The following is a 26,014-nucleotide window of genomic DNA, read 5'->3' as shown; positions in this document are numbered from 1 at the left end:
CAAAGGCCCAGCCTCAGAGACCACCATGCGCCCTGGCACTCCGCCAGCGCCACGTGAAAGAGGCAGATGTTAATTTGATTTTTGGATTTTTATTTATTCAACACAACACCTAATCCACGAGCGAATTGGGGGGAATACATCTCTATTTCACCTCCTTCTCTTTTTTTGATCATAAACACATAAATATCTGTTTATCCTGGGCATTGAGATGCGCCGCCTGTCCTCCCGGCTCTCATCGGGCCACGAGGAGACGTGGAGCGGCGTCCCCTCTCCCACGGGCCCATGGATGTAATGAGATAGTGTAGTAAGTGTTTCTGTGTGTATCAGAGGAACTCAAAGATTTCTATGAGAACATCTTTGTTGGCTGAAGGTTTGCGCACACAACGCCAAAGTCAAACTGCACTATGACTGTCAGCTGAAGGTGGAGCGGACAGACAACGCTTTCTAGCACTAATTAATCTCTTCACCCAGCCCAGTCCCATAGCGAGGATAAATATACACGTATGTAAAAGAGAGGGATAGAGGGGACCAGAGAAAGAGGGAATAAAAGGCAGAGGTGTTGGTGGTGACTTATTTTCAGTTTGACCTCTGCCTCCTCTCCTAAAGAGAAAGGTTTCCGGTGTTATGAGTGTGCGCTTGTGTGCACGTCTCTAATGTGTCTGGGTGACGGGAGGTTGTTTGCCGCTGATCATCTTTTTCCAACCTCCATCTCCCCCCCCCCAGGGGCCTCCCATCACCTCCACCACACCAGCAACTCCATCAGGCTCAAGGTCGGCCATGACACACACACGCACACACACGACGGCCACCCTGTACTTTCTGCACTTGATCACTTCCCCTTCCTCACCTCCTGCTGAATGCCACCCAACCCCTGCACCCCCCGCCCCCCCACCCCCACCCTGCCTCACCTCTGCTCCCCTGCTCCTGCTCTCTCCTTCCCCTGTCCTTCCCCGGGATCCATGCCTGGCAGTGTGTGATGAATGGGACAACATTACTCTTGTCCTCTGTTGGCCTGGTTAAGCAGCTCCAGCCAATCTCTCCCCCCCCCCCCCCATCCGTCTGTCAGACTGTTCTGTCTATTTGTCTGTCTCAGTGTCTCGTTCTTTGCTGACTTACAACAGAACAAGTAAAGGAAAACAACATATGGGCTTTTGTGTCTTTAGATAAAGTGCAGAATATAGATAATTATGTCAGAAATGTATTTTTAAGATACACATACTTTTTTGATTCTGTAAGGAGGAAAATGCCTTCACAAAAATCTATTCTATTTTCAATTTAATTCTTTTTTTTTTTTTTTACTAATATCATATCTTGGTCTTGTTTGAGTTAAATTAGATGGGATTCATCACCTCGATCTGTAAAACTTGCAAACTTTGCCGTACTTTTAATTACAGCTCCGTGTTCACGGGGAGACAGGCGATAGAAACTGTTGTAACAGCCACTGTTTTAAACCCTGTTTTGGAAAGGGGGGGGAAAAAAAACGACGGAGCGAGAGTGCATCGCTATGAAGTGAAGGGATCACGTCTTCAAAAAAGTAAATAAAATATGCATCCTCTCTGTGCTCATTACAGATTTATGACTCTTGTTAAAAGAAAAGGTGGCGGCTGCCTCCTTACATGTCTGACTTTCAAATTCAGACGACACCGCTGTCAAGTGTTGTGCTCCACATTCTGTCCAATGAGAGGCCGGGGGGGGCTGAGCGTGTGCCATCTTCCACATCCTATCCGGTGAGAGTCTCGGAGAGAGTTACTTTGGGCGGATGGGAGCGCACGAGAACTCCTCACCTACAGTGCAGCGAAGTGCTTTGATGCATAGTTCATCAGTCAGAAAGTTCTTTGCTTTCGTTGCTTCAGCCGCTTGTGTGCAAGTGTTTCAGAACAATAACAGTTGGGGGAGAAGACATGGCTGCATTAGGCATAATGAGCAGTGGGATTTGCTTTAATAATATGAAACAGTTTGACTGTCTCTGTAGCAACTATTTAGAAAAGTGCGTTCAAATCCACGACACACACACACACACACACACACACACTTATATCACTATATCCCCTCAGGGCTCTGAAACTCATTAAAGGATTATAAGGGTTATAAAGTGTGAAAACAACTGTTATTTCTGAGAGAGATGTAATTAGTGCTTTTAAAAAAATATCTCAATCTAAAAGTTTATTTTTGGCAACAAAAATAAAAGTACAATAAAGCACTATGAGATTTGATTCCCCTATGGTCCGTGTCAATTTACAATTAAATATTCAACACAAGTACAAATACTCTCTCAAGTCAATCCCAGTGTCACCAGTGAAGTACCCCAGATACCAGAAGTCCCACAAGAAGAAACAAAGTGGTCACACCTCAATCTACAGCCCTCACGTCACAGTGTAAAAGGTCTACAGTGCCACAGGGAAGTCACACAGGAAACACGCAGCCTCCCATGCTGGAGCTCCACTAAGGTCCCCATCACCTTGGAGAGCAGGCGGAGGCGGAGGCCTGGAGGTGGGGTTGAGGTTGCGGGCCGAGCGTGCAGTGCGTGGGTGTTAATTGAGACGCGGACAGGGAACAGGTGCTGTGTACACAAACCCCCGACAAGACGTAGACAGAGGCCGCTGGACAGACGATGAACTAATAGGAAACCGGAAAACAGCGACACACACCATCAGGAGTCAAGTGCCAGAGCCACACACATGCCCACTTACCACCATCGTTCGTATCCACTCAAAGTGCCAGGAAGCCAACATATCCTCGAGGATATGGTTTTTATCACAGCCATCCTCCCAGGGGCCGGGTTTAGGGTCCTTGTGGATAGATTACAGTGAGATTTTCTCTTTACAACCCATAGAAATTAAGGTGAAAGGGTTAGAGAGAAAAAAATATTGGATGCTTTACAAGTGGGGTCTTGAAGAAACAAGGCTGTGCATTGTGTGTGTATAATATTGTCTCCCACCAAAACGTAGGCACTTTACAATACTCACCTTTGTTTAGACTTTTGTATTTGATAGGTACAAACAGGATGGATTTAAAAGCCATGTGAGGCTTTTATTTGGTGAATTCTTTCATATAGCGATATGCAGAGGAAGATCTAGTCTATAATCTCAACAATGACAGTGGCGAATACTCAGTAAATTATGTTAAAGTGCAGGTATATATAATAAAACTACAAATAAAAGACCTAAAGTGGAAAAAATTATTTACATAACAAAAAAACCAGAGTTAAAGTAGAAGTGTTAAGAGAAAGACGGAGTCAGAGAATGAGGGAGAGATGACAGCAGAAGACAAAGCAGGAGATCTGGGGGGAATAGAAATAGTGAGGGATGATCCACCTGATGTGTGTGTGTAACAAAGTGGGAAAAGCAAACAAACAATGCAGTGTATTTTGCATAGAGAGACAATGCCCCTGCCTGCCTCTTTCACCCTCCTTTTTGTTTTCATTCCTCTCTCTATTAGCCAAACATGATTAAAATGCAGTTCCTACCAGCAACAATGGAAAACACACACACACACACACACACACACACACACACACACGCACAGAGTGAGATGGGAAGAAAAATGCAGCGGAAAAGTCAAAAGCATCTTTTACAGCGTGACGCTTTTCATCCTTCACAGGCGGCGAGAAGAAAAGAACACAGACATTCAAACTTTTTCTCTCTCCCCCCCCCCCTCAGCCTCTGAGAACACCCCCTTGATACCAGAGGACAACCCCGCTCAATAGACAAAAATTTCAGTCACACTATTTTTTTATTTCTTTTTCTTTGCAGAACATTGATATAATTCCCAGTGCTCTCTTTAGTCCAATTACATTACGCCAAGTCACTATCTGAGGGATCAGCACAGTGCCGTGACTGGGACAGAGAGGGGGGGGCGCCAGGGCTCGGGGAAGGTGCCGCGCCGCGCCGTGTGCTATCCGGAGATAAGTCGGGGGGGAAGAAAGTGTTTTTAACCATATTCACACTGAGTTAAAGTGTGTGCCTTATTTAACATTTCACGGAGCGGAGAGCAGAGGCACTGGAGGCGCTCGCTTAATGGTACACAGAAGAAAAGTAGGAAGCTGTGACATAGATGGAGGGAGGGGAGGGTGGGTGGGAGAGAGACAACAGACAGACAATGTATGTTAAAAAGCAGGCCTGCAGGATGGGAGGGTGGTGAAATGTGCTGATCCCATAGCCAATTAATAAACGCACACGTGTGGGATTGTGCGTGTGCGAACATGTGTGTGCATGAGTCATACCTACAGGGAGAGCATCGGAGGGCGGAGCGGCTGTCTCGGCAGTACAGATGCGGGGGATAAAGAGATATATTGGGGGGTATGAAGACGAGCGTTTGGCAGCAGAGACGAAGAAACGGAGAGGATCTCGTATTCTCAGTCTCGCGTGCACAGTGGAGTCATCGGTAAGACTGCCAAGCGATAAGGAAAACACCATTAGCCTCCACCAGATGTGCATCCAAACTTACTGTAACCTCTTTGTGACCAGGGGTTTGCTTAACCACCACATTGAGACTATTAATTGAATGTCATGTAAGATGTAAATACACGACAGAAATCTATCCTCAATTCTTCAGAATGGTATCGTGACCCCGTATGACATAATTAATAAGCCGATGCCTAAAAGGGACCAAATTAGTCATGGAAAGTGGGTTGACCTTCAAATTGGAAGAAGAAAAAAAAAATCTAATTGCTGATTCCTGTGGAGAACTGGGCAAATAAATTGGCCTTAATAATGATTAAAAAGTTCAGATTTTACAGATCAATAAAAGCGAATGAATAATATCTACTCTGCGTTTACCATCCACTGTGCACGTGAGGGAGATGGAAGTGGAAAATGAGAGAGAAACGGCAGACGAGAAAGTAGCTGCGTGTGTGTGTGTGTGTGTGTGTATGTGTGTGTGTGTGCGAGTGAGATAGAGATAGATAGACGCAGGGAGAGAAAGAGAGAAGGAGTGCACCGAGCAGTAAGCCCGTGAGCAGGACATGATTGCAATGTGTATCTTATCGGTGTCAGGTCCTCCTGAGGCTAGTGGAGCCTAGCTGAGCGGAGCACGAGCGCTTCAGTGACCAGTCAACCGTGTGAGGGGTAATCTCCTCGCTCAGTCTCTCTCTCTCTCTCTCTCTCTCTCTTACACACACACACACACTCCGTTTTTTCCAGTAAGCCCCCCCCCCACCCACCCACCCACCCTCTCTCCTCTGGGAGGCAGTTGAGCCACTCCAGCAAAGGCGCTCACACAAACACACAAAACATATCGAAGCGCACAAACAGTTGCACCCATGCAGAGCCGCAGGTGATTGCCTCATGCCAGCTCTGGACGCTCACCCCACAGGTGAGAGGGAGACATCACAGGCCAGATTGCACACTGAAGCCCCTGCAGCCAGGAGCCTGTATATATAGCACCGGGTTGGAAACGCTGTACCTCACTCTACCTCCTTCTCTCAACGTTATTTAAAGCTGAATCGGAAGATATTGAATTGGCACAAAAAACACAGGGGGAAACATATAAAACTCACAAAAGACAGAATAGAAATAAAAATCTTGTGGGTTATGGCCATTGACAGTTGTTGCCTTCCACCTCTACCCAGTGTCAGGGTCCTGGTATTTGCATGAATGAAGACATTTCCTGTGTTTTAATGTATGCATGTGTTTCATCGAACATGACAAGTCAATATATCTGCCACAATAAAAGTATATTCGATTATGAGTTAAAGGCTCGAAAAATAGTTTTCTAAAACAAAGTCAATACCAACTATTTAAATAAATAATAAATAATAATAATAAATAAACATTGCAGAAGGTTGACCAAGTCAAAAGTAAGTTCTGGTGGTTATCCTTCATTCAGGTGTTCGATTTTATTTCTAGTAATACAACTCTGATGTTACTGAACTTCAGCTATGTATTACTTGTAGAACTACGAGAGAGAATAATGAATATATAGATCACAGATAATAAGGTGTATTTAACGATAGCATATTGGATACATTTTCAGAGCACGTCCAAAATAGAGATAGAAAAAAATGGCACGGTCTATGATTTCATCTCAATTCAATATCTCCTATTAGGAAGACGCATATAAACTGCAGAGTAGGATAATGACAGTGTGCTGGTGGCACAGTGATTCTTCCACCATCACATTACACTCACACGCATTGAAAATGGTTCTGCATTAAGACGAAGTGGTTCTTTTGGACCATCTGAATCTACAGTGTGAAAACCCTATTTGTCTTAAAAGCCTCTTTACTGTAGCACACTGACTTTCACAGGGCATATATGTAGAATTTTATTTTGAAGTATCCATTTTTACTCTATGTGTTCCTTCTATGTGCTGCATCACTAATGAGCTTTGGAAAGAAATGCACCTGCATCCTGCCACCGTGTTTAAAATTAGTTTTTATTGAAAATTGAGGTTAAAAACTGGGGCATATTTCATGCATGTGTGTATTTGTGTGTGTGTGTATGTGTAGGCAATAGGAATCGAGCCGCATTCCACATCCAAGGTCAGCACACACACTCAAACACAAAACGCGGGGGAGTCGGGGAGAAGGAGAAGAAAAAAAATGGTTCATGTCTGACATTCCTCCAGCCGTCATGTGCCTGCCTGTTTGGCTTTAACAACTGAGCCATCCCCATCAATTAGTCTTGATGTTGGACTTTCATTGAGATTAAGTGACTAATATCAATGCGTGCTCACAAGAAAGACACTTTTCACGTCTGCCCAACAATCTGTTAAGTCAAAACACATGTGGTGATCCAAGGCAAAAAGCCTGCAAGGGGTCCTCTCTGCAATGAAAAACAGGTGCTCTACTTTTTGGCCATGTAATACCCCATTTAGCCTCTGGAGCAAAGGTTATCCAGCTAATAGTTGCCTTGTGGTGCACTGGGAAGAGCCGCACATGGTCGGAGTAAACATCTGGGACAGATTGTACATACTTGCAACATATGCTTCAAGTTCAATTAAAATGAGGCCTTGGCACATTTATTAATCTTTTTTACCTCTCCTCTCCTTTCTCTTCTTCCTTCTCTCCCCTAAAGGCCTGTGCCATAAAAGAGGCCTCCTTTGACCCGTCCTTAATACTTGCTCATACAATCTCTAGTTACCTCACATCCAATGTAAAAGACCGCATGTGCAATGTAAAAAAGACAAATTTGTTAAGCCTTGAAACTCCATTTGTTCTCTGACACCAGGCCGGCGGGAGAGCAAAGGGAAGAGAGATAGAGAGAATATGTGTCAGAATGAAAGGGGGAAAATGCAGGGAAGGTGACGATTGAAGGAAGGGAGGAAGGAGAGTGGGAGGAGAGAGAGATGTAGGCGAAGAAAAAAAGTAAAAAATGCCCCCTTTCAACTTCCCTACAGCTCAAATGAAATGCTAACAGTCGAGGGGAGCAATAGATCAAAATGTATGAAGCCAGAGTTGGTAAATTGTAGCCTTTGTGGCAGCTGTGCTATCCGGCATCCCAGCGCTGTGTGAGCACAGAGAGCAGGGCCCTTCTTCTGTGGAATAATCAGTTTGGCACCAAATCTGACGGCGGCTGCACAAGCTGCCACTGCACCTCATTTCAATATGAAAGTCCAAAAATGTATTTCATATAATCTGGAGCTTTTCAAATGCCGGTATTTGTTTTTTATTTTTCCCTGAGAGGAGGTCCGAAATGCAAAAAAACGGAGGGCAGATGTGAAGAAGGGGTTAAGGAAGAAATGGTTCAAGGTTGCCTGGTGCATATCTTCAGTCGGCGGCTCCCCCCCCCACCCACCCACCTACCCCCTGTACGTTTCAGCCTTGGAACTTCACAGCCATGAAACTTTGCCTCTGCATCTCTGTGGGAGAGGATGTAATGCTCACGTATCGTCGTGCACTCATCGCCCAACTGTTGACTGATTGCCTGACTGGCTGACTCACTGGTGGGGATGACTATTTGGCCATCTGCACTGTAACACTTTGTTTTTAACCCTTTTGTTACCTACTTGCACTTACGACCCTCGGAGAGAGGCTGCAGCGAGGTTGCAGTTGCAGAAGTTCATTCGGCACACACACTGTTTCCTGGAGCTAAAATAATTTTCAAATATCAAATTTCCCTGGTCAAAGGCCTCGACAATTACCATTACAAACAGCAGTGGTAATTGTTTTGCTCCAAAAAGATTACTAAGCCAGATCAGGCAAATTACCACATCTTAGCCTGCTAACCTTCATATTGCCGGAGTGCGGCTGCAAGGCATCGAGTATCAGCTCGAGTAATTTCAGATTCCCGACTGTTTAGTCAAGGTACTTTATATTATTCACAGTGAAAGATTTGGACTTCACTTAAAAGCTAAAGTTAGGATTTTTTACTCCAGTCGGATCAAACAGAGAATTAGTTTTTGCCTCAGACAACAGAGTGTGTGGATAAATAGCTTTACCAGCGCAATTACCATTAGCAAGTGGAACATTGACAAGGTGCTGCATCCTATCCACTGGCATTTGTTTCAGTGGCTCGTCCTACAGCGTAAACGCACAGAGGCAGTAAAGCAGCCACCTGTTGTTACATGATAGTGTCTGGACAAGCCCAGATGCTGTTTTACTGGGACATAAAGGAGCAGTGAATGGACCTAAATACCTACCTAAGCATTTATATGGGTGTATGTTCTCAGGTAGCTGTCGATGTTGGTAACGTCAATTCAACTGAGTGTTATATGAAGGGAAAAAACAAGATGGTGCAGTAAACGACACCACAGAAGTAAAACAAAAAGGCTGAGGATTAGCCATGTGTGCCCGCTACAGAGAAAACTTTTTTAAAAAAGGTTAAAAGGTTGTACAATCTCTGTACATGTGTTTGAGCCTCAGGCTGCCAGAATAATGGAGCAGGCGAGGAGTTGGGAGGGGGAGATGGAGTCATTTCATTTGTCTGTTTGCGTTTCCGGTCCGTGAAGCAGTGTCAACCCCTCCCGAGGCAGAGTGCCAACGAGTGTGTGTGTGTGTGTGTGTGCGACTGAGTGAAAGCGTGTTTATGTGGGAGAGCATCACTGACACTAGACATAATTACCTTGTCATCTTTGTCAAAATCCTCATCCTCGTCGTCCAGCAGGTCCTCCATCGCTTGCTGACAGTTGCGGCATGGAAAAAGGGAAAAAGGAAAGAAAGAAAATGAGAAATATAAATGTTTACGCAACAGCTATAATGCAGATAAACATTAGATAACACAAGGGTGAACATCATCAGAGCAGCCGCGGAGCCATATTAAAGCCGATTGGTTGTGCTTATGTCTGGCGAGAGTTTTTAAATGAGTATGGAACGGGGTGGGGAACTATTGGATTGGTGTGTGCTAATATGTCATGAGCCTCAGAATGGCTTTGAATAAGAATTTAATTTTAGAAACGTTCTGTTGTTCAAATGTGTTGACACTTCTGGAAATGTAAGGAAACGACTCTGGCTTTGAATCTCAACGGGGCTGAGGATTAAAGTCTATTCATCCACTCAGATGGCGTCGCAGAAAAGCATTTAAATCTCACAGCATTCAGCAGGACGCCACAGCACAACTCTTCTTCTTCTGACTGTGCTCGTTCTCTCCTCTGACCTCTTCAACCCTTGGACTCGTCTTTAACCTCCGACCTCCCCGTGCCCATACGTTCATCTATCTATCGCTTGGCATGCTCTCACAGAGCGATACCCCGTGAAAAGAGTGGAGAGAGAAGCTTCCAGCACAGAGAGCGAGTCGCAAAGAACAGCAACTATGTGCTTCAGTGGTCCACGACCGATGGAACAGGAGCTGGTGCGGCTCTGAAACCCCGAGACACCACGATACATACTGTACAACACAAGGGATAAAACACAAAACACACTTGTGAACCACAAACAGAAAAGCACATTTGGATACATATACTGTACAACATAACAAAGGTGCATACAAGTTGCAGGTTTTCCTATCGATTCACAAAATTTTACACATTAAGAGGCACAGAAATGTAGGAAAAGAAAAGGCTTCAAGGAAAATGCGATTCCTCATATACAGCTCACTTATATCTTTATGTATTACACAAATGTCTTGACAAATATGAAAATCCCTGAACCAATCAGATCTGGTTGAGCCACTGCGTTAACTGATATTGTGTGTGGTTACTGTACAGCATTGTGCATCTTTGCGAACATGCAGAAGCTCGCATGTGCAGTGCGATGACGCCAAGGCGCTAAAAGACCCACAGATCACTGCTAAATCCCATCCACCCTCTTTCTGTCAATCCACCATCAAAGCCACAAGGTCATATTATTACTCGCAATTTACATAAACAACCAGCCATATCATAAGCCTTACAGCTGTCAACCACAGCCTTCATCCGCTCTCATTGTTGTACCAGCTCCAACTCCCACGAACCTTCGCCCGGCCTCGACATCACCACAAGCCCCTAACCACCTCCAGAACAGCTCCAACTAGTTTGGAGAAATCCAAAAATCATTACTTAACAAGACAATAGCTTTTGTCCTTTTTGTTTTTCATTGGAATAAGGAGGGAAACTATATGGCGGCTGACATAAGCCTCTTATGTAAATGCAGCTTCCCACACAAACAAAGAGGAGTTCAGAACAGCAGAGTTGAAAGGGTAGAGTCAATAGCATGTGTGTGTGTGTGTGTGTGTGTGTGTGTGTGTGTGTGTGTGTGTGTGTGTGTGTGTGTGTGTTTGTGTATGGGTTCTATCAATAGCTCAGAGTCACTAGGGCAAAGTGTTACGCATGTGTGCACGGCACTCCTTGTTTTAACTGTCTGACTGTATAGCAACTAGTTATTCCCACTTCACTAAGACTCCATCACTGTCTAGACAAATAAGCTTGACTGTTCACAGTTCACAGTCTCTTTATTGATACTGAATACATTGACTCTTCTCCGCCATACAAATACCAGCGAGGGGAATTTTCTGTGCTCAGCCGCCGGAAAAGATGCCGACGTGATACTGTAAAATGAAAGCCTTCTGGCATCTCCTAACAAACGGCCTATAACTGTTTATAAAGTCATCATGGTTCCTCCCAAATCCTTTCACCCATGCCAAAATACAAACATAATGGATTCCTCCACACAGAGGCTTTGCTGGGGCACGCCTGGCACACGCTCCCAACTTTAAACAAAGGGAGTGAGCATGAGCTAGCTGGAGAAGCATGACCTAGAGAGACAGAGAGAATGATAGAGTCGTTTGTCTCCCGACGCTCTCCGCTCTGCTCTCTCCCTTCCATCGCCTGTGGTTACAGGGAGAAGTCATGTTTCCCGCAATGAGACACAGTGTAAAATTAATAAATAAAAAGACACGGAACATGTCATCTGCCCTGAAGATTGCCACGGCTAAATGCGTGCACTGAAACTATTGTCTCAGTGAGGGAGGATATAAATTACCTCGGTGCAGCCGATGAATTCCAAACATCTTTGTGTCTTCCTCCTCTCCCTGCACCTCGCTCTATTCGCCTTATTCTTCCTCTCTTTCTAAGACCTGTTTGGTGTGTATGATATCATTTGTCTGCTTATCCCTCCATTATCATGTTGTTTGAATTACTATCATTACAACACTGCGGCATCAAAGCCTCGCTGTCGACGGGATCGCGTGGAGCTCGCACTGCCTGCAGAGCTGCTCCAGTCAATTCAATATCTACTGAGGTGGGGATTAACATATTCAGACCTATTCAAATGATACAGGGATGATGCAGGCTACTCTTACAGATTACACAGTGCCCCGTAAATACATACAAAGATGGTGATAATAAAAAATACACACAAAGAATATAAGTGACTACAATGACATTGAGCGTTCAGGAGGTGGTGTGAATATTAATGGGTCCGTTTGGCCATAGTGGCTTCGCCCTAAACAGATGATTTGCAAGATTTAAAGTTTGTGTTGCTTTGGCTCAGATTCCAGAACAAACTACACCTCTACATCACTCTGGGAGTTTTTACTTTCCACAGTCACCAATGTGTTTATTCATTGTGGTAAATGCTGGGTTTTCTCGATAATTTTTAAAGTCTGGGCCTTATATAAAGTGCCTTGAGATAATGTTGGTCATGATTTAGCGCGATGCTAATAAAATGGAATTGAATCCTCTCTCACTGTTTATTCTGTCAGTGCTAAAACTATCCACGAAGTTCACATCTCTGGGAATATTAAAAGGAAAAAAACAATTGTGCATTATCTATTTGCCTTTACTGTAGGTGGCGCTGTGGCAAAAAACATTGCTGAATGTTCCGACAGAGAAAATATGTATTAATTGAATTATTATAACATCCCAAAATCAATTGCTTTACAATTTGTTGACTGGTACTAAATAGCTACATAACAGGACTTGTGACACTTTCATGCATCTTTATTTGGGTGAGTATATTGAGTTTTCCCAAACCAGGATTCTTAAGAGTACAGCACATTCATAAAAAACATTATGCATGTACCAGGATGGGGGACAATTATTCCAGCATTAAACACCTACTGAGCATCTTTGAACACCATTGACATCATGAACGCAGCATGATTTGTCAGATACCTTACGAAGAAAGTAATTGGAGCCCTTTAGAAAAGACTGACTTTCTAACTATTTGCTTCTCTCAGATTCTGTGGGAAAGAACTGTCACCTTCATAGTCTATTATGATTAACTTTGACTCATAGGTTAGCAACAGCCTGGACAACCGCACGTTAACTGACTGACACAATAATACAGACCAATCAGTGTTCAATTCAGATATGTGGTGCCTTGTTTATGTTTTTATAGTAGAAAATATGATAACAAAGTGGGACAGAACTGGATAGATGTCTGGGCAAGTGAAGAAAACAAATATAATACTGTAATCAATATTTAGTGGTATGTTATGTTGAAAACCAGGACATTTTAGTGGTTTATGGTCAGGAGTTAGTACACACAGCTTGAAACTGGGACATTCCCAGGCTAACCAGGACTGTTGGTCACTGTAATTTTTATGTCAGTACACATTCACATTCAGCCTTAGAGAGCAAAATCTTTCTGAGATCCAAATCTAAAAAACATCTGAAAACAAAGAAGAATGTAACGTAGTTGTAAAGTTCGCAGTTGGGTCTGAGGACTGCTTGTGAGAGTGAGGCTGCTGCACCAACTGAGGTGATGAACAAGATGTTAAAAAAAAATAAAAATAATAATAACTTTAAATTTCTATTTATTCCTGAGGTGAAAATGTGTATATTCTTCTTTTTGCCTCCACGGGAAGCTTCTTGCACGCTGTGGCACAACAGCACCCCTAGTGTCTGTTCAAGGAAAAAGACAACACACTTGGGGGCAAAAGAGATCAGTGTTCTGACCTTCAGCTTTAAAGACACTCTAATGACTCTGTAGTGTTGTGGTGAATGAGATGATAAAGGTGATTCTAAGACCCTTAACTTACACTGATCAGTATCAGTCAATTAACATTAACAAAGGGAACTAGTTCTGATAATGTGGCTGATTGATATAACATATATCTTCGGATATATATTAGTAATTTGATTTCATGTTACATTTCAACAGTTTTTCTACAGTTACTATATATATATATGTTAATATAATAGCTGATTGGTGTAAATCAGGGAAGCATTTGTGACTTTTCAGTATCTGAAGCATCGTCTTGGCCAATGTGGATTCATGCCAAATTGTATTCTCCTTACTTCTTTAACTATAACAAAGTGAACTCGAAGTTTGATGCTATATTAGCTGTATGATTTTACCTTATAGACTCTAACTGATCCAAAGTAACAAGAGTCTCAACAAGTTTTAAACAGAAGCTACAAGCAAGGATGTGTCAAATAAAAAAGTAGCGAGGGTTACTAAATATTTAACTACACATGAACGTATCCTTAACTACAGTGTATGGAGACAAAGGAAGAGTTTAAACCTAACCTGACAAGTTGGGAACACAAAGTGGAGGGGATGGATGCTTATTTCATGGGAGTAAAACAAAAGTGCACACACAGATTCACACCGACATTAGCTATCTTTGTTGAGGCACTGATTTACAGTTATTGCGGAGAGACAAACAAACCCAAACATAAGCTTAAATTTATATCAGTTCACACCCATGACCTTAACCAGGTCCTCAGGAATGAAATGCTGTCTCTTTCATTCAGGGTATACTGGTTCCCATGAGGACAACTGGTACCAAAAAGGCTGGTGTTAATACCAGAAGAGATCCTGGAGAGGTAAAAACAAAAACATTTACACTAGTACACGGTCCACAGAGGGAAGGTAAAAACCTACTATCTGAACAAGAATAGCCACAGGATTTCCACCATTCGCCTGAGAGCCTCGATACTGGCTCCGCTCTCTCCCCGGCCGGGCTGAGTTCCACTATCTCCCTTCCTAACCTTCCCAATGACAGCCGCAGGGGGAATTGACACCAAGGCAGACATCCCAGCGAACATGAAGATATACTTTCTCCTCCTTTTTTCTCCCATTCCTCTATCCCTCCCTCCCTCCATCCTCCTGCTGCTCTTCCTCTTTGATACGTGAGGGGGTTTTAACCTCTCCAGCTGCTGAGGTTTGGCCGACTGGCTGGCTGGGGGATCTCAAGGCCCTACTTGGTATGCACTGTCCATGAGCTTATGTGTATGTGTGTGAGTGTGCGTGTACATATTGCCTACACCACAGTTTCTGCAGACTGGGGGAGGGCTGTGTGTCTGATAAGCGCTGCTAGCTGAGCCTGGCTGACCCACACAGGCCCTTCACAAGCTGTCAGAGCCGTGGCCCTTGGAGGGGGGCCCTTCCATCTGCACTGCCCGAGCCATGGCTCACCCAGCAGGGGGCCAGATAGGGGTGAGGCCAGGGTGCTACCAGAGCTGGAGGCAGGGGGTGGGGGTGAGAGAAACACCAAATCTGTGAGCATTGGAAAAGATTGGTTGCTTTTAAACTGCCTCTTCAAGGCGGGAATGCTGTACCTTAATTCCACCTCGATGTTCTGTATAAAAGGCACAAACAAGGGAAGGGGAGAAAGGTGGTTGTTCCTCCTTTACGCCAGCAGTAGCGGTTGTGGACACAGAGCCAAATCGATGTATGTGTAAAAGGGAACAGGGAGAACAGCTCGAAGAGATGCCGATATTCTGGGGTCACATATTGCCTCTCTGATTCTGGAATGCCGGCGTGCGATCTAAAATCACACATGAGGCCAGCTGCATCATAGCTCGTATAGGGTGAGTCGAAGTGAAGTCCAACATCATAAAGTACCAGCTGGTTCAACACAACTAATATCAGGGTCTCCTTCCAACTTGGCTCACCCTGAAAAGTACAGCCAGTGACGCCCAAGTGGGGTCACTAAGTGTTGGTGCTATTCCGATCACGTTGAACTTCAGGCAAAGCTGCAGATGTGCCTTGCCCCAGGAATTGAAATACTTTATTCCGCCACTCTCGCATAAAATGGATGTGAATGGTAGGCGATTGGTCACCACCCCAACACTGGCATCCCTGTCTAATAACAGGATAACTTAAGCTACATTACTTATTCTCTGACGAACACGCAAGTTGAGTCGCAAATATTCCAGCAGCCCTTCACAGGAAATCACAATGTCACTTGTTCCACCTGCATATCAATAAATACAGTAAATGTCCCTCTAAAACAGATGATTCTGTCTTGTTGTTTGTTACTCTGTGAAAAAAAGAGAGCTGGAGCTGCTACATGGCTGTTGTGCCATCTAACGCGCGCAAACTCACAAACATCAGTCGGCTCAAGCTCAAGGTTTAAACCGGAAAAAGTAGCAAACAGCTGCAGCTGCTTTACTGTATAAACAAAACAACAACAACGAGAGGCACCGAGGCAGACTTCTTGAGCTGCTGACGTTGTTAGCAAAGAGCACAGACAGTTACAAAGGTTCAGTGTGATGAAGGGAGTCAGACAAATGGAGGGAAAGAAAGTGAAAGAGAGAGACAACATGATGAGAAAGGGAGGCTGGGAGGATTCCGCGGTGGCATTCCTGATGCTCCCGATGCTCCCGTCCCGCTTCAAACTCTGCCCGTCGCCTGTCTCTCTGCCTGCCAGCCTGCCATCCGATCTGCCAGTTTAGCAGAGACAGAGAGACAGCGCGAGGAGCCGAGAGGAGCCGAGAGGAGCAGAGAGGAGCAGAGAGGAGCGCGGTGATGCCGGGGCGGCACGGGGGAAATCAGTGGGGCACAGGCGCTCCCAGTTAAAAGTGACATGACCTTTTGATTTTGTCACCTGTCACCAACTGCCATGTCTGACTCCGCACTGAGGAGTGCCTGCCATCCACCGCTGCTTTCCTATGCCTCCGTCTTTCTGTCGCCGCCTCCCCTTCTTCCTCTGCTCCCTCTCCCTCTTCCTTTTCTCTTTCTCCTTTTCTTTCCACAGTTGCAGTTTTATGGGGGGAAACGTGGAGGTGTGACTTTCCGGAGGAGTTGAGGTATAATAGGCAGCGTTTCCTCTTTTTCCTTGCAGCTCTCCTAATATTTACTCTTCCCTACGTGCGTTGTGTGTGTGTGTCTCTTAATGAGGGCAGATGTCAAGGCACACTGTGTTAAGAGATGCAGTTTTTTTTTGAAGATGCAAAATCAGGGAGAAAATAGAAAAGATAAAATTGGCAATGAAGAACAATGTTCAAATAGATCAGACCTTATTACCTGGTTCTTTTTACACTAATGAACAATATACTGCCGTCATGGGTGTGTCACAGTCAGGAAAGTAAAGATTAAGCTGGTACTAGTACTAGTTGAAGTAGATGGAGTTAAACCACTAAAAATACAGCTTTATTTTTAAGGGTGACTTACTTATATATTTGCTTTTATTGAAATGCTATAAATCAGGATGAAGAGCTGTGGTCAGCTCTATCTGCTCTGAAGTATCTTCACACCATTAGGGTCTTCTCTTCTGTAATGGCTTGGCAGATCCAGTGGGTGATTCTATGTAATGGACTAAAGTGTGGGATAAAGAGGATGGTCCTCCAGTATGACGAGGCCTAATTGCCCATCATCCAATGCGAGAGAGAGACATCACCAGGTTTCGTATGAGCCCTCTACGACAGCCTGCACTGAAATCACCACCTTTACAACATCTGGTACGGACCGTTTTGGGCCAACTGAACAGCAAGGAAGGATTTCTACTGGGATGTGTCCGTGCTTGTTAATCTCAACGCACATCATATAGGCTCACGCAGGCAGACACACACATGAACATGACCCGCTGCTATGGAAATATACACACACGTGTGTTCACGCACGCCTCGCAGCCTTTTTCCTCTCGCAGCACAGCCGCCTGTCCTCCGATTGACCGAGTCCAGCCCGCTGGCAGCTTCCTCTGCAGCAGGCTTGGGATGGATTGAACCTCCAAACTGTTTCAGGTTTCAAAACAAGATAAAGATGGAGAGGAGATGGCCGTATCATTAAAGCACTTCTCCAAGTCTGAATAGTTGAGGCTCACTTAATAGTATATTATCGGTTTTGAATGTCAAAGTAAAAGAAGTATCCTCCTCTACATATATTCAGGAGCATTAAAGGGCATCTTCTTTGTTTGTTTGTTCCATTGAGCGTGTTGCAGCGTAACACACAGGTCAGCGAACAGTGCTGAGGAGTCAGGGTTCACGGGTCGGAGTGATACACGATAAGAGAGGAGGTCGACGACCCTGCTGCTGCGTCGCCTCCTTTAATCGCTGTTCTGAGGAGGCTCCGACTGCTTAGCAGGTAGCGGTCAAGGTTGGGCCGAGGGTTAGGAGCTCTGATCCGGGATCTGTTTGCAAAGCAGCGTGTAACCACACAACAGTCAGTGACCCTGAGTGCTGAATTACAGCATGTAAAAAACACCGCCTTTGTTTATTTGCTATCGACGGCGCTAAGGACTGTGGTTGTGGTGTAAAAATGGGAGAAGGATCCCCACCTTGAACCCATCATGATGAAGCAAGACTCTTCCCTTCATTAAGAAGTCTGTACTCTGGTGTATACTTTTGTTTTCTCTCATTCTTCCCTTGGCCTATCCCCTCTCTCTCTCTCTCTCTCTCTCTGTCTCTCCCTCTTTCACCCTTCGGAGTGAGTTCAGCGGAGATTCCTTTGGCATTACCCTCACCCCAGACTGCTGGAAAACCACAGCGCTCCGGATGCTGACCCTTGCTCGGCTCAGCACAATGCTTTAATTTGGTGTGTTGTTTAAAGTAATTAGAAAGCCCCCTTTCCCTTGTTTTCTTTTCTATTCTTCTCCGTTGCCTGCCAAGTGCGAGAGGGAAACAGTGAGTCGTCCATGACTTCAGCTTGATAAAGACTCGAAAGATGAATCCGGGGGACCTGGAGAGGAAGCAAAGAACGCAAATACTGTATGCTCCCAACCCCCTGCACTCCCGCAGACTGGGAAACTCTGTCTCAAAACAAACAGGGACAGGACTCGGGGGAAACTTTTGTCTGAAAGTGTGTGTGTGTGTGTGCGTGTGTGTGTGTGTGTGTGTGTGTGTGTGTGTGTGTGTGTGTGTGTGTGTGTGTGTGTGTGTGTGAACAGCATTTGCAAACACAAATGCATACGAATATGAACGCTTACACCACCGCACATCAGTTTTACTGTACGTATTCCAATTTGACACAGGGAAGTAATCTCAACACTGAAGGAGGCAGAGAGTTGATAATCGAGGAAGGAGAGAGGGTTCATCGCTTTCACCGATCCCGAAGGCGGTGAGACTGCGGCGCGGAGACGATGATTGTCAGAGAATCTTCTTTGTGTCGCCTGTGCTGCTCTGTACTCTTCAGCGTTACTGTCACAGCAGCAAGAAAAGGAGAATTATTGGTGCTAATCTGTGACAATTAATCCCACTTTCATCAGATATGTTTCTGCAAATAATGTTTGCACGTAGTCTTGGAAACTCAAGTACACGCAACGACAATAAATTCCCCTACAGACACACAGAGATAACGTATCTCTCTCTGTGAACTCCCACGGAGGTAACAAGCACCTGGAGTGACTCATTCAAATGTGTGTTTGCATGTGGTTCTGCGTAAATCTTAAAATTTGAATACAAAAGACAGGAGACCAGCAACATTAAATCACATACAGTATTAAGTACTCATGCAGCAAGCTCACACCTGCACAGTCTGCCTCTGTCCCGTTCTCTTGCCTCTCAACACTGTTGAACTGTACACAACACACTCGCTTAAATCCACATAGCAGAAGATTTCTTTCACTGCTAAATAAAATGTTCCTGATGATCAGTCCAGTCCAAAGTAGATCCTTCCTCCAAACACATTCTGAAAATGATGATATTCAAACAAACTCCAAAGGCGAATTCCTTCGGGCTGGACTTTAACTAGAGAAAAATCCAAAAGACCAGCTACAAGACAGTCTCCAAGAAATTAAACTAAGTTCAAGGTATTAAATGGTTATATGTTGTAACGCAAGTTTAAATCAATGAAAAATATGTGCTCCACGATTCCTTGTCTGGATGTAGAATTGCCAGTGAGTCAAACTTACAGCGCTTGATGCTACGGCTACAGTATCAGACATCAGACATGTGAAACTACAAGATCCTGAGACAGCACAGTAATAAGTGTCCATATCTGCACTCGTCTCCGAGCACAGGACAACTTTGCGTTAGTGGGTTATCTCACAGAAAGGCACTTGCCAATGCGAGTATCAACAGTATCACCATGTCTTAATGTTCCAACCAATTCCTGAGGTACTTGAGACACAATGGTCCCTTTCAAGAAGTGGAGAAAAGCCATTTTACATGAAGTGGGAGTTACATGTAGTTATTTGTGTGTGAAGTGAGTGGCACATTATGAGGATGTGCATGGGAAAGGAATATCATTAGGTTTGGATAAATACAAGCAGCAGGTATGTGGGGACAGATCATCGCGCTGGGGTTTGTCTTTAAAGTGAGCGGGATTCTTTTTTTAAGCAGGCAATGTCGCCATCTACAGGAGGGAAGAAGCCCCTCTGAAATGTAAGTGTCATTCACAAATAAAGGGCTTTACTTTGACTGTGAACCTGCTTACTACTAAAAGCCTTATATTCTTAACTTAAATAATTATACACAGTTAAATACACTTAATTATTATAAACTTAATGTATATTCACTGGGTTTATGTGAAGTAATATAAGGCTTGTGGTTCTTGGACTGCATTCTGCAACTTTTTTATAATATGGAAATGGAGGCTTATAAAAAGAGCGCTGAAGAATCAGCAAATAAATCTGTGTTGTAAGTTATGTACAGTTCACAGCTAATTCCATTTTGTAATGATTGAATCTAATATCTCCTCCAAATCCAATCTAACTTCATGAATTCTTATGAAGAGATAAATACACACACACACACACATAGAGGGTGAGCGAGTGTAAGAAAATCTAAGGTCTGTTAACTGGTGATTTCCAACGGAGTCCTGGAAAAAGGTACTTATTAAAATTAATCACTTCGTTGTTCACGCTCACTCCATAGTCCAGTTCTCGCTCGCGCTCGTTTTCACTCTCTACTCTCCAAATGTGCCTGGCCATGATTAAAACATGTCTGTTTCTCCATGACATTGCTTTGACATCATTTAATTGGTATAAGAGATAAAAAATAAATGAATTAAATAAATATACTACCAGGTAAGTGGCGTAACGTAGCTCAAGGTGACAGCCTATTATTTCTCCTTTTTCTTTGCCTGAAAGGAGGCAAAGTGAGAAATGTGAGATTGCACCGAGAATGCAGCACCTCGACGAGGAGATGGAGTGAGTAAAAAAATAAAAAAAATGAAGCAGAAAGATTTCTTTTTAATTTAATTCCAATTTGCTCCAAGTTTATGACTCCAATTTAATCAAAGATATGTTGTGAATTAGTTTTTTTTTTAATGTTTATCTTTATGCTGTTTCTATAAAAGAAGTATTTAGATTTCTCGTTCATCAGGAATGAAATGTATGTAAACGTGATGGACGTCGTAAATAAGACGAGCGTGTAAAAGTCTCCACGAGACAATGGCGCCTGAGTGTTAACCCTGCATTGTCTAAGAAAGGAGGCTCCTACAGTGAAATGAGAAGAAAGGCGGAGGGATATAGAGAAGCGATGGGTTGCTCACCACATCTTGCCTGGTGTCCTTCCCCGACGCGATGAGGATGTAGTTCCAGGCCAACGGCAGCATCAATGCCAGCGGGATCATGTAGAGCTCGAAGTTCCAAACGAGGATCACGAAAAACTGACGAGAGAGAGAGGAAAAGACAAAAACCCTCAGGAAAAGAAAAGCGAGACAAAAACGTGAGAGCGGCATGGGTTCGAGCATGTATACATTCACGACCCCATCTTGAACCTGCGTGGAGGGAAAGTCCTGAGAACGTACGCCGACCATATGTGCGACTGGAAGCATTGCTCAAACACATTCATATGCAGAATCATAACCACCGTGGAACAAAGCGTAAAAATAAGGGTGCGCTTCAACAAAAGTGGCTGGGCAGAGGTTCAATTCCCTGACCCTCAAGGCTTTTCCAGGGCCTCCAGCTGTGGATGAGCCCGACGACGAGGGAGAGTAGGAGACGTCAGAGCCTCTTTCCTCCACGCCAATCATCCCAGAGGCTGAGGTCATGTACCAGTTCAGCTGCGGCGCGTCAACGCTGACCCTTCCACACTGACGCCCAAACCCCAGCATCTGACCTCACACACCCCACACCCCAAGTCCCTAACCCTGTCACTCCAAGCTCCAATACCGCGACTCTTACCCCAAAAGACTCATGTGCCCCATCCCTAACCTTCTCTGCACCCATCTGCCAAAACCATAACCTCTATACCTCCCCTCTCATCACCAAACAAGCAGAGTACCATCTCAATATTAACCTCTGGCTAAAAACCTGTATTCTTGTGTTGGCAGGGCTCTTAAGCCTCTGACAGCAGATTATTGTGGTGGTGGAGTGAATATAACTGTGGGAAAGTAAAAGTGCTAATGATGGAAGCTGGTTGTTTCACGGCACTACTGCATATATTGTGAGAAAGCAGTTTGTGAAATATTATTGAAAAATTGAGATGGGAAATTCTGAGAGATTAAAGCATCTTTCAGCGATAGTATATTTATAATGTTTTCTCTTCTTTTATAATTTCAATCTTTAAGTACAAAGATTTTTCAAGGCTGATAAAAAAACCTAAGCAGCAGTTTGAATAAATGCTGAAAATGCAAACCACAGCTAATGCTCAATCTTTTCTCGCAGAACATATTTATCATATTCAAGTTCAAGAAATCCATTATTTCAAATAGGAGCAAAAGAAGATTTGAAATTATTTACTCTCTGTGTGGAAATGCATTGCTGTTTAACAATCAGCTTTCATGGGAAACTTTAGAAAATTGAAACTGAGACTATTACTGTATGAGGCAGATTTACTGGTGTGTGTGTACCAATTATGATCAATGATCAGCGAGAGAAATACGGAGCTGAATAATCAACAATCAAACAGTTTTAATTCTGTGTGTGTGAAATTCAGATTCAAGCCCCTCACTATGTTTACACTGTAGGTTTAATGTGCATATGAAGTTCAACAGCTCATCAAGACTGTGCATGCAGGTCTGCTGTGACTCTAGTGGAGCCAGTCGGACAATACACCGCACACACTCTCGCACACTGTGCAGTCGGTGCTTCACATTCCTTTCACCCACACGCAAACACACACACACACACACACACTGAAAGCAATGCATCTGAATATCAATGCGAGCGACTCCTCACAATAACATCGCAATTAAACAATTCAATTTCCTCAACTTTTCCTCTTCTCACACAGAAAAGTTTGAATGGCTCGTATCCAAACTTCCAGTAACTTCATGTAAAATTAACTAACAGACACGGAGTGTGCAAAGCAAACAAAAAAAAAAGACATAAATTAAACATTAGAAATGACCAGTGCATTTGCATAATGCTCAGAGTAAAATATCATCTTCAAACAAACCTGAATGGCCTTGGTACAACAAGCAAAATGTCCCAGAAGGATCGAAATCTTTCTCCATCTCTCTCAGGCTCAACTTCACTCTCTCAAACGCACACACACACACACACTCTTTTCTCTGACACAGCTGTGTACCACTGCACGAAAAGAAGCTCTTCAATAATTCATATTTGTATACTAATAAACAACACAACCGCTTCCTTTTATTCATCATGAAAAGCTGTTAGAACTGTGAAAGCTCAGAAACAGAAACTCATTCACACACAAACACAACAATGTTTTCACAAAAACAATTTCCTCCACAAAATGCAACCAATCCTAAAATTACACATCTTCCCAAAAATGATAATAATTTACAAATCTGTAGGATCTGCTGATGAACACCGGAATATTGTGGAGAAACATGACTTCAGTCAGACAAACAAAGGAGCTCACTTGTTTCAAACCTATTCTGGTGGAAGCTATAAATAACTGCACACTTCCAAGCGTCTTCATGCACACACTGCTCCTTTCAAACGCTCTGCTATAAATATAACCTACAGTCGGAGTGTATTGTACTGTAAATGTATTTCTCTGATCTAATGTTATTGTTGCCACACAATAGACACATTTATTTCTCCTCGCTGTCCTCATGTTTATACAGAACGTTAAAACTCTGTATATTTTCTTTTAAATCCCACTTTCTGCACCATATGCCTGAGGTTGTTTAACCTGTCGTCTCCCTTCATTCCTCCATTTGGTTAAAGTAGCTGAGGGCGAAGTTTTGACTGGCAGCTGGAGGAACCGGACACCTAGGCTCAGCAGTGGCCGGCTCTGCCCCGTCTCCATACCCCCCGGCTGGGTAATAGGGGCCCTGCAGTGCCTGGACCTTTCCTTCTGGACTGGGCAATCACAGCCACCCCCCATCGCTCGCTACACCAGATAGCAGGCTCTGCGCCTGGGGAAGAGGGAGAGGGAAGCAGCCTGCTGTGGATGTCAGTGACCGGAATAAGGCAGAGAGGAAGAAAAAAACTGACGCTGAAAAGGTGCTGGATCGAAGGGAAGAAAAGGTGGAAAAGAACAATGAAGCTCCAGATGTAGTATAAAGGAATAAGTGTGTTGATATAGACACATAATGTAATTTTTTTATTAATTCTGCTGAACTCTTACCTGTGTGGGAAAGTGAAATATAACTCAGGCAGTGTGTTTGTCCATGTGTTTAAAAACATATATAATTTAAATTATGCAAACTCTAAAATGTACTTTTGAGAGCATTGAAAAAGGAAATTAATAATACAAATGCACCTTTTATTTGTCTGACAACAAAAATAAGTATTGTATTCCTACAAGTATGTATAATATTGCCTGTGATCTTCTAGAGTTTTTAAGAATATAAGTGATCAATATTAATTTTAGTTTATTTGTTCATTGCTGGACATTTGATTTGTCACAAAAAACTCCCTGTAGTTGTGAAAAAATAAAAAGTAGTCAAGACTAATAAAAATAAAGATTCACCTTTATACACCAGATCTTTTTTTCTCAGTCACAATCTATTAAAAAATGATTTGTGCTTCAACAAGTCTCTGGTGAAATCCACTGAAATGTCCCAACAACAAAAAGACTCAATTGTCACTAAACAAAGTCAAAATAATATTTTCCACTGTCAAATCCGCTGAAACATTTCAAAAACAGCTGAAGGCTTAGTCTGAACTGGGCAAACTTCACTTCTGAGCGTTAGTTTAAAATTCAAATGAGACATGCAATTAAAATAGACAACCACAAACACGAACAAAGCAAAATCATGGCTCGATAATTTGTAATATTTTGGCTAAAATACCCACACACAAATTTAGCTAAATAAATTATTCTGACAAGAAGTTGAATTTCATGTTGTCACAATCTTTGATGCTTTCTCTTAATACTAAGAAATCCCCTGAACTTGTGAGGATATATTAAAAATGTAAAAAAGAAAAAGGGAAAATGTTTTATTCAAGCTCTCAGCGCGGCACGTTGAGCTGTATCTCGCATTATTTGTTTCAAAACACAAGCCGTGTCCTTCCAGCTCTGAGCCGCAGCACTGTGGGAGGGTAATATTCAGTACTTTGGCTTACATTAACCACACACCAGGCTAACTTTCCCCCTGCTCTGTCTCAGTGGAGTGAAACTGAAGTTTGGATTTCAGAGTTCCCCTTTATCTTTCTTACATCAACTTCCATGCTGGCACTAAGTGTTGCCAGATAGCAACTAGAAGTCCTGTTAAGTTCGAGAGAACTAAAGAGAGGGAGGGAGACTGTGTCCTGTTAGTGACCGGACCTTACCCATCATTCAGTGGTGCTAGACTGCCCCCTGCTGTACTCCTGCAGAACCTCTACAGCACAAGTAATTATCTTCATACGATAAAAAGAGAAGCCTGAATCTTTAAAAATAATGTGGCACCAAATTGTGCCATTTTGTAGTAAAGTGTAAAAATAAAATAAAGTATCCACCATTTTATGGACGCAGTGCTTGAACAGAACTCTGACACAAGCAGAGAAGTGCGGATGCTGAAGCTCCTCATGTTCAACAAAGGGCCGCACGCATTTTCTCTCTATCTCTGGTGATTAAACTCTGACTTTGTATTCTACGTTAGTCATGCCACCGTATTTCAACTATCATTCATTTTGCAAATCAGGAGAGCAGTAAAATGTGAAAGTATATCTTTCAAAGCTGTCCCTTGCTGTGGGCAAAGACGAACTCCAGACTTTAAAACTTTTAAAAGTTAGACAGGTTCTTTGAAGAGGAGTCAAAGGAGCAATTTAAAGAGACCTCGAGTGCTGTGTACCACTGACTGCTATGGCGTCTCAGCGCTGTGCGTGTGTGTGTGTGTGTGTATGCGTGTATCAAACTGCCAGCCAGATATGTGCAAACACACACACAGACACACACATACACACACAAAAAACACACACAGACACTCCAATAGTTGCTTCTGTACCTGTCTTTGCTTTTTTTCTCTTTTTATTTCAGCAGGGTGAATTTTTATCTAAATGCAAAGCAGGTGATAGGTGCTCCAGTTTCCTCTAGAAGTAGCTCCCTTGTCTGGGCTCTCTTCCTGATAAGAGTCCTACTTTGCCTGACATAAAAGAGCCTGGTATCATTTCCCCTGCCTCCCCAACAACCCCCAGCTCGCTGCCCTCGCCCTTCCCCTAGCTTCACAAAGCTGCCTCTATTTGCTCCCAATTCAGGGCCCAAT

At 43.5% G+C, this 26,014-nt stretch overlaps 1 protein-coding gene across 2 annotated transcripts in view; it reads right to left on the bottom strand.

The window, feature by feature from the left end:
* The window catches only part of LOC133001936 (multiple C2 and transmembrane domain-containing protein 1-like), a 133,564-nt gene that overhangs the window by 15,748 nt on the left and 91,802 nt on the right, over window positions 1–26,014 (bottom strand). The window contains exons 16-18 of one of the 2 annotated variants that reach the window (XM_061071655.1): window positions 20,957–21,073; window positions 9,003–9,059; window positions 2,691–2,789 (exon numbers count right to left, since the gene is read on the bottom strand). In XM_061071655.1, the coding sequence (XP_060927638.1) occupies window positions 2,691–2,789; window positions 9,003–9,059; window positions 20,957–21,073 (273 nt within the window). The remainder of the gene's footprint in view (window positions 1–2,690; window positions 2,790–9,002; window positions 9,060–20,956; window positions 21,074–26,014) is intronic. The other variant, XM_061071656.1, reaches the window with a different exon arrangement.

This window comes from Limanda limanda, chromosome 5 (assembly GCF_963576545.1).
Source record: "Limanda limanda chromosome 5, fLimLim1.1, whole genome shotgun sequence".
NCBI lineage: Eukaryota > Metazoa > Chordata > Actinopteri > Pleuronectiformes > Pleuronectidae > Limanda > Limanda limanda.
The sequence above is the reverse complement of the archived record's forward strand: the minus strand, read 5'-3'. Positions and strand labels throughout refer to the sequence as shown.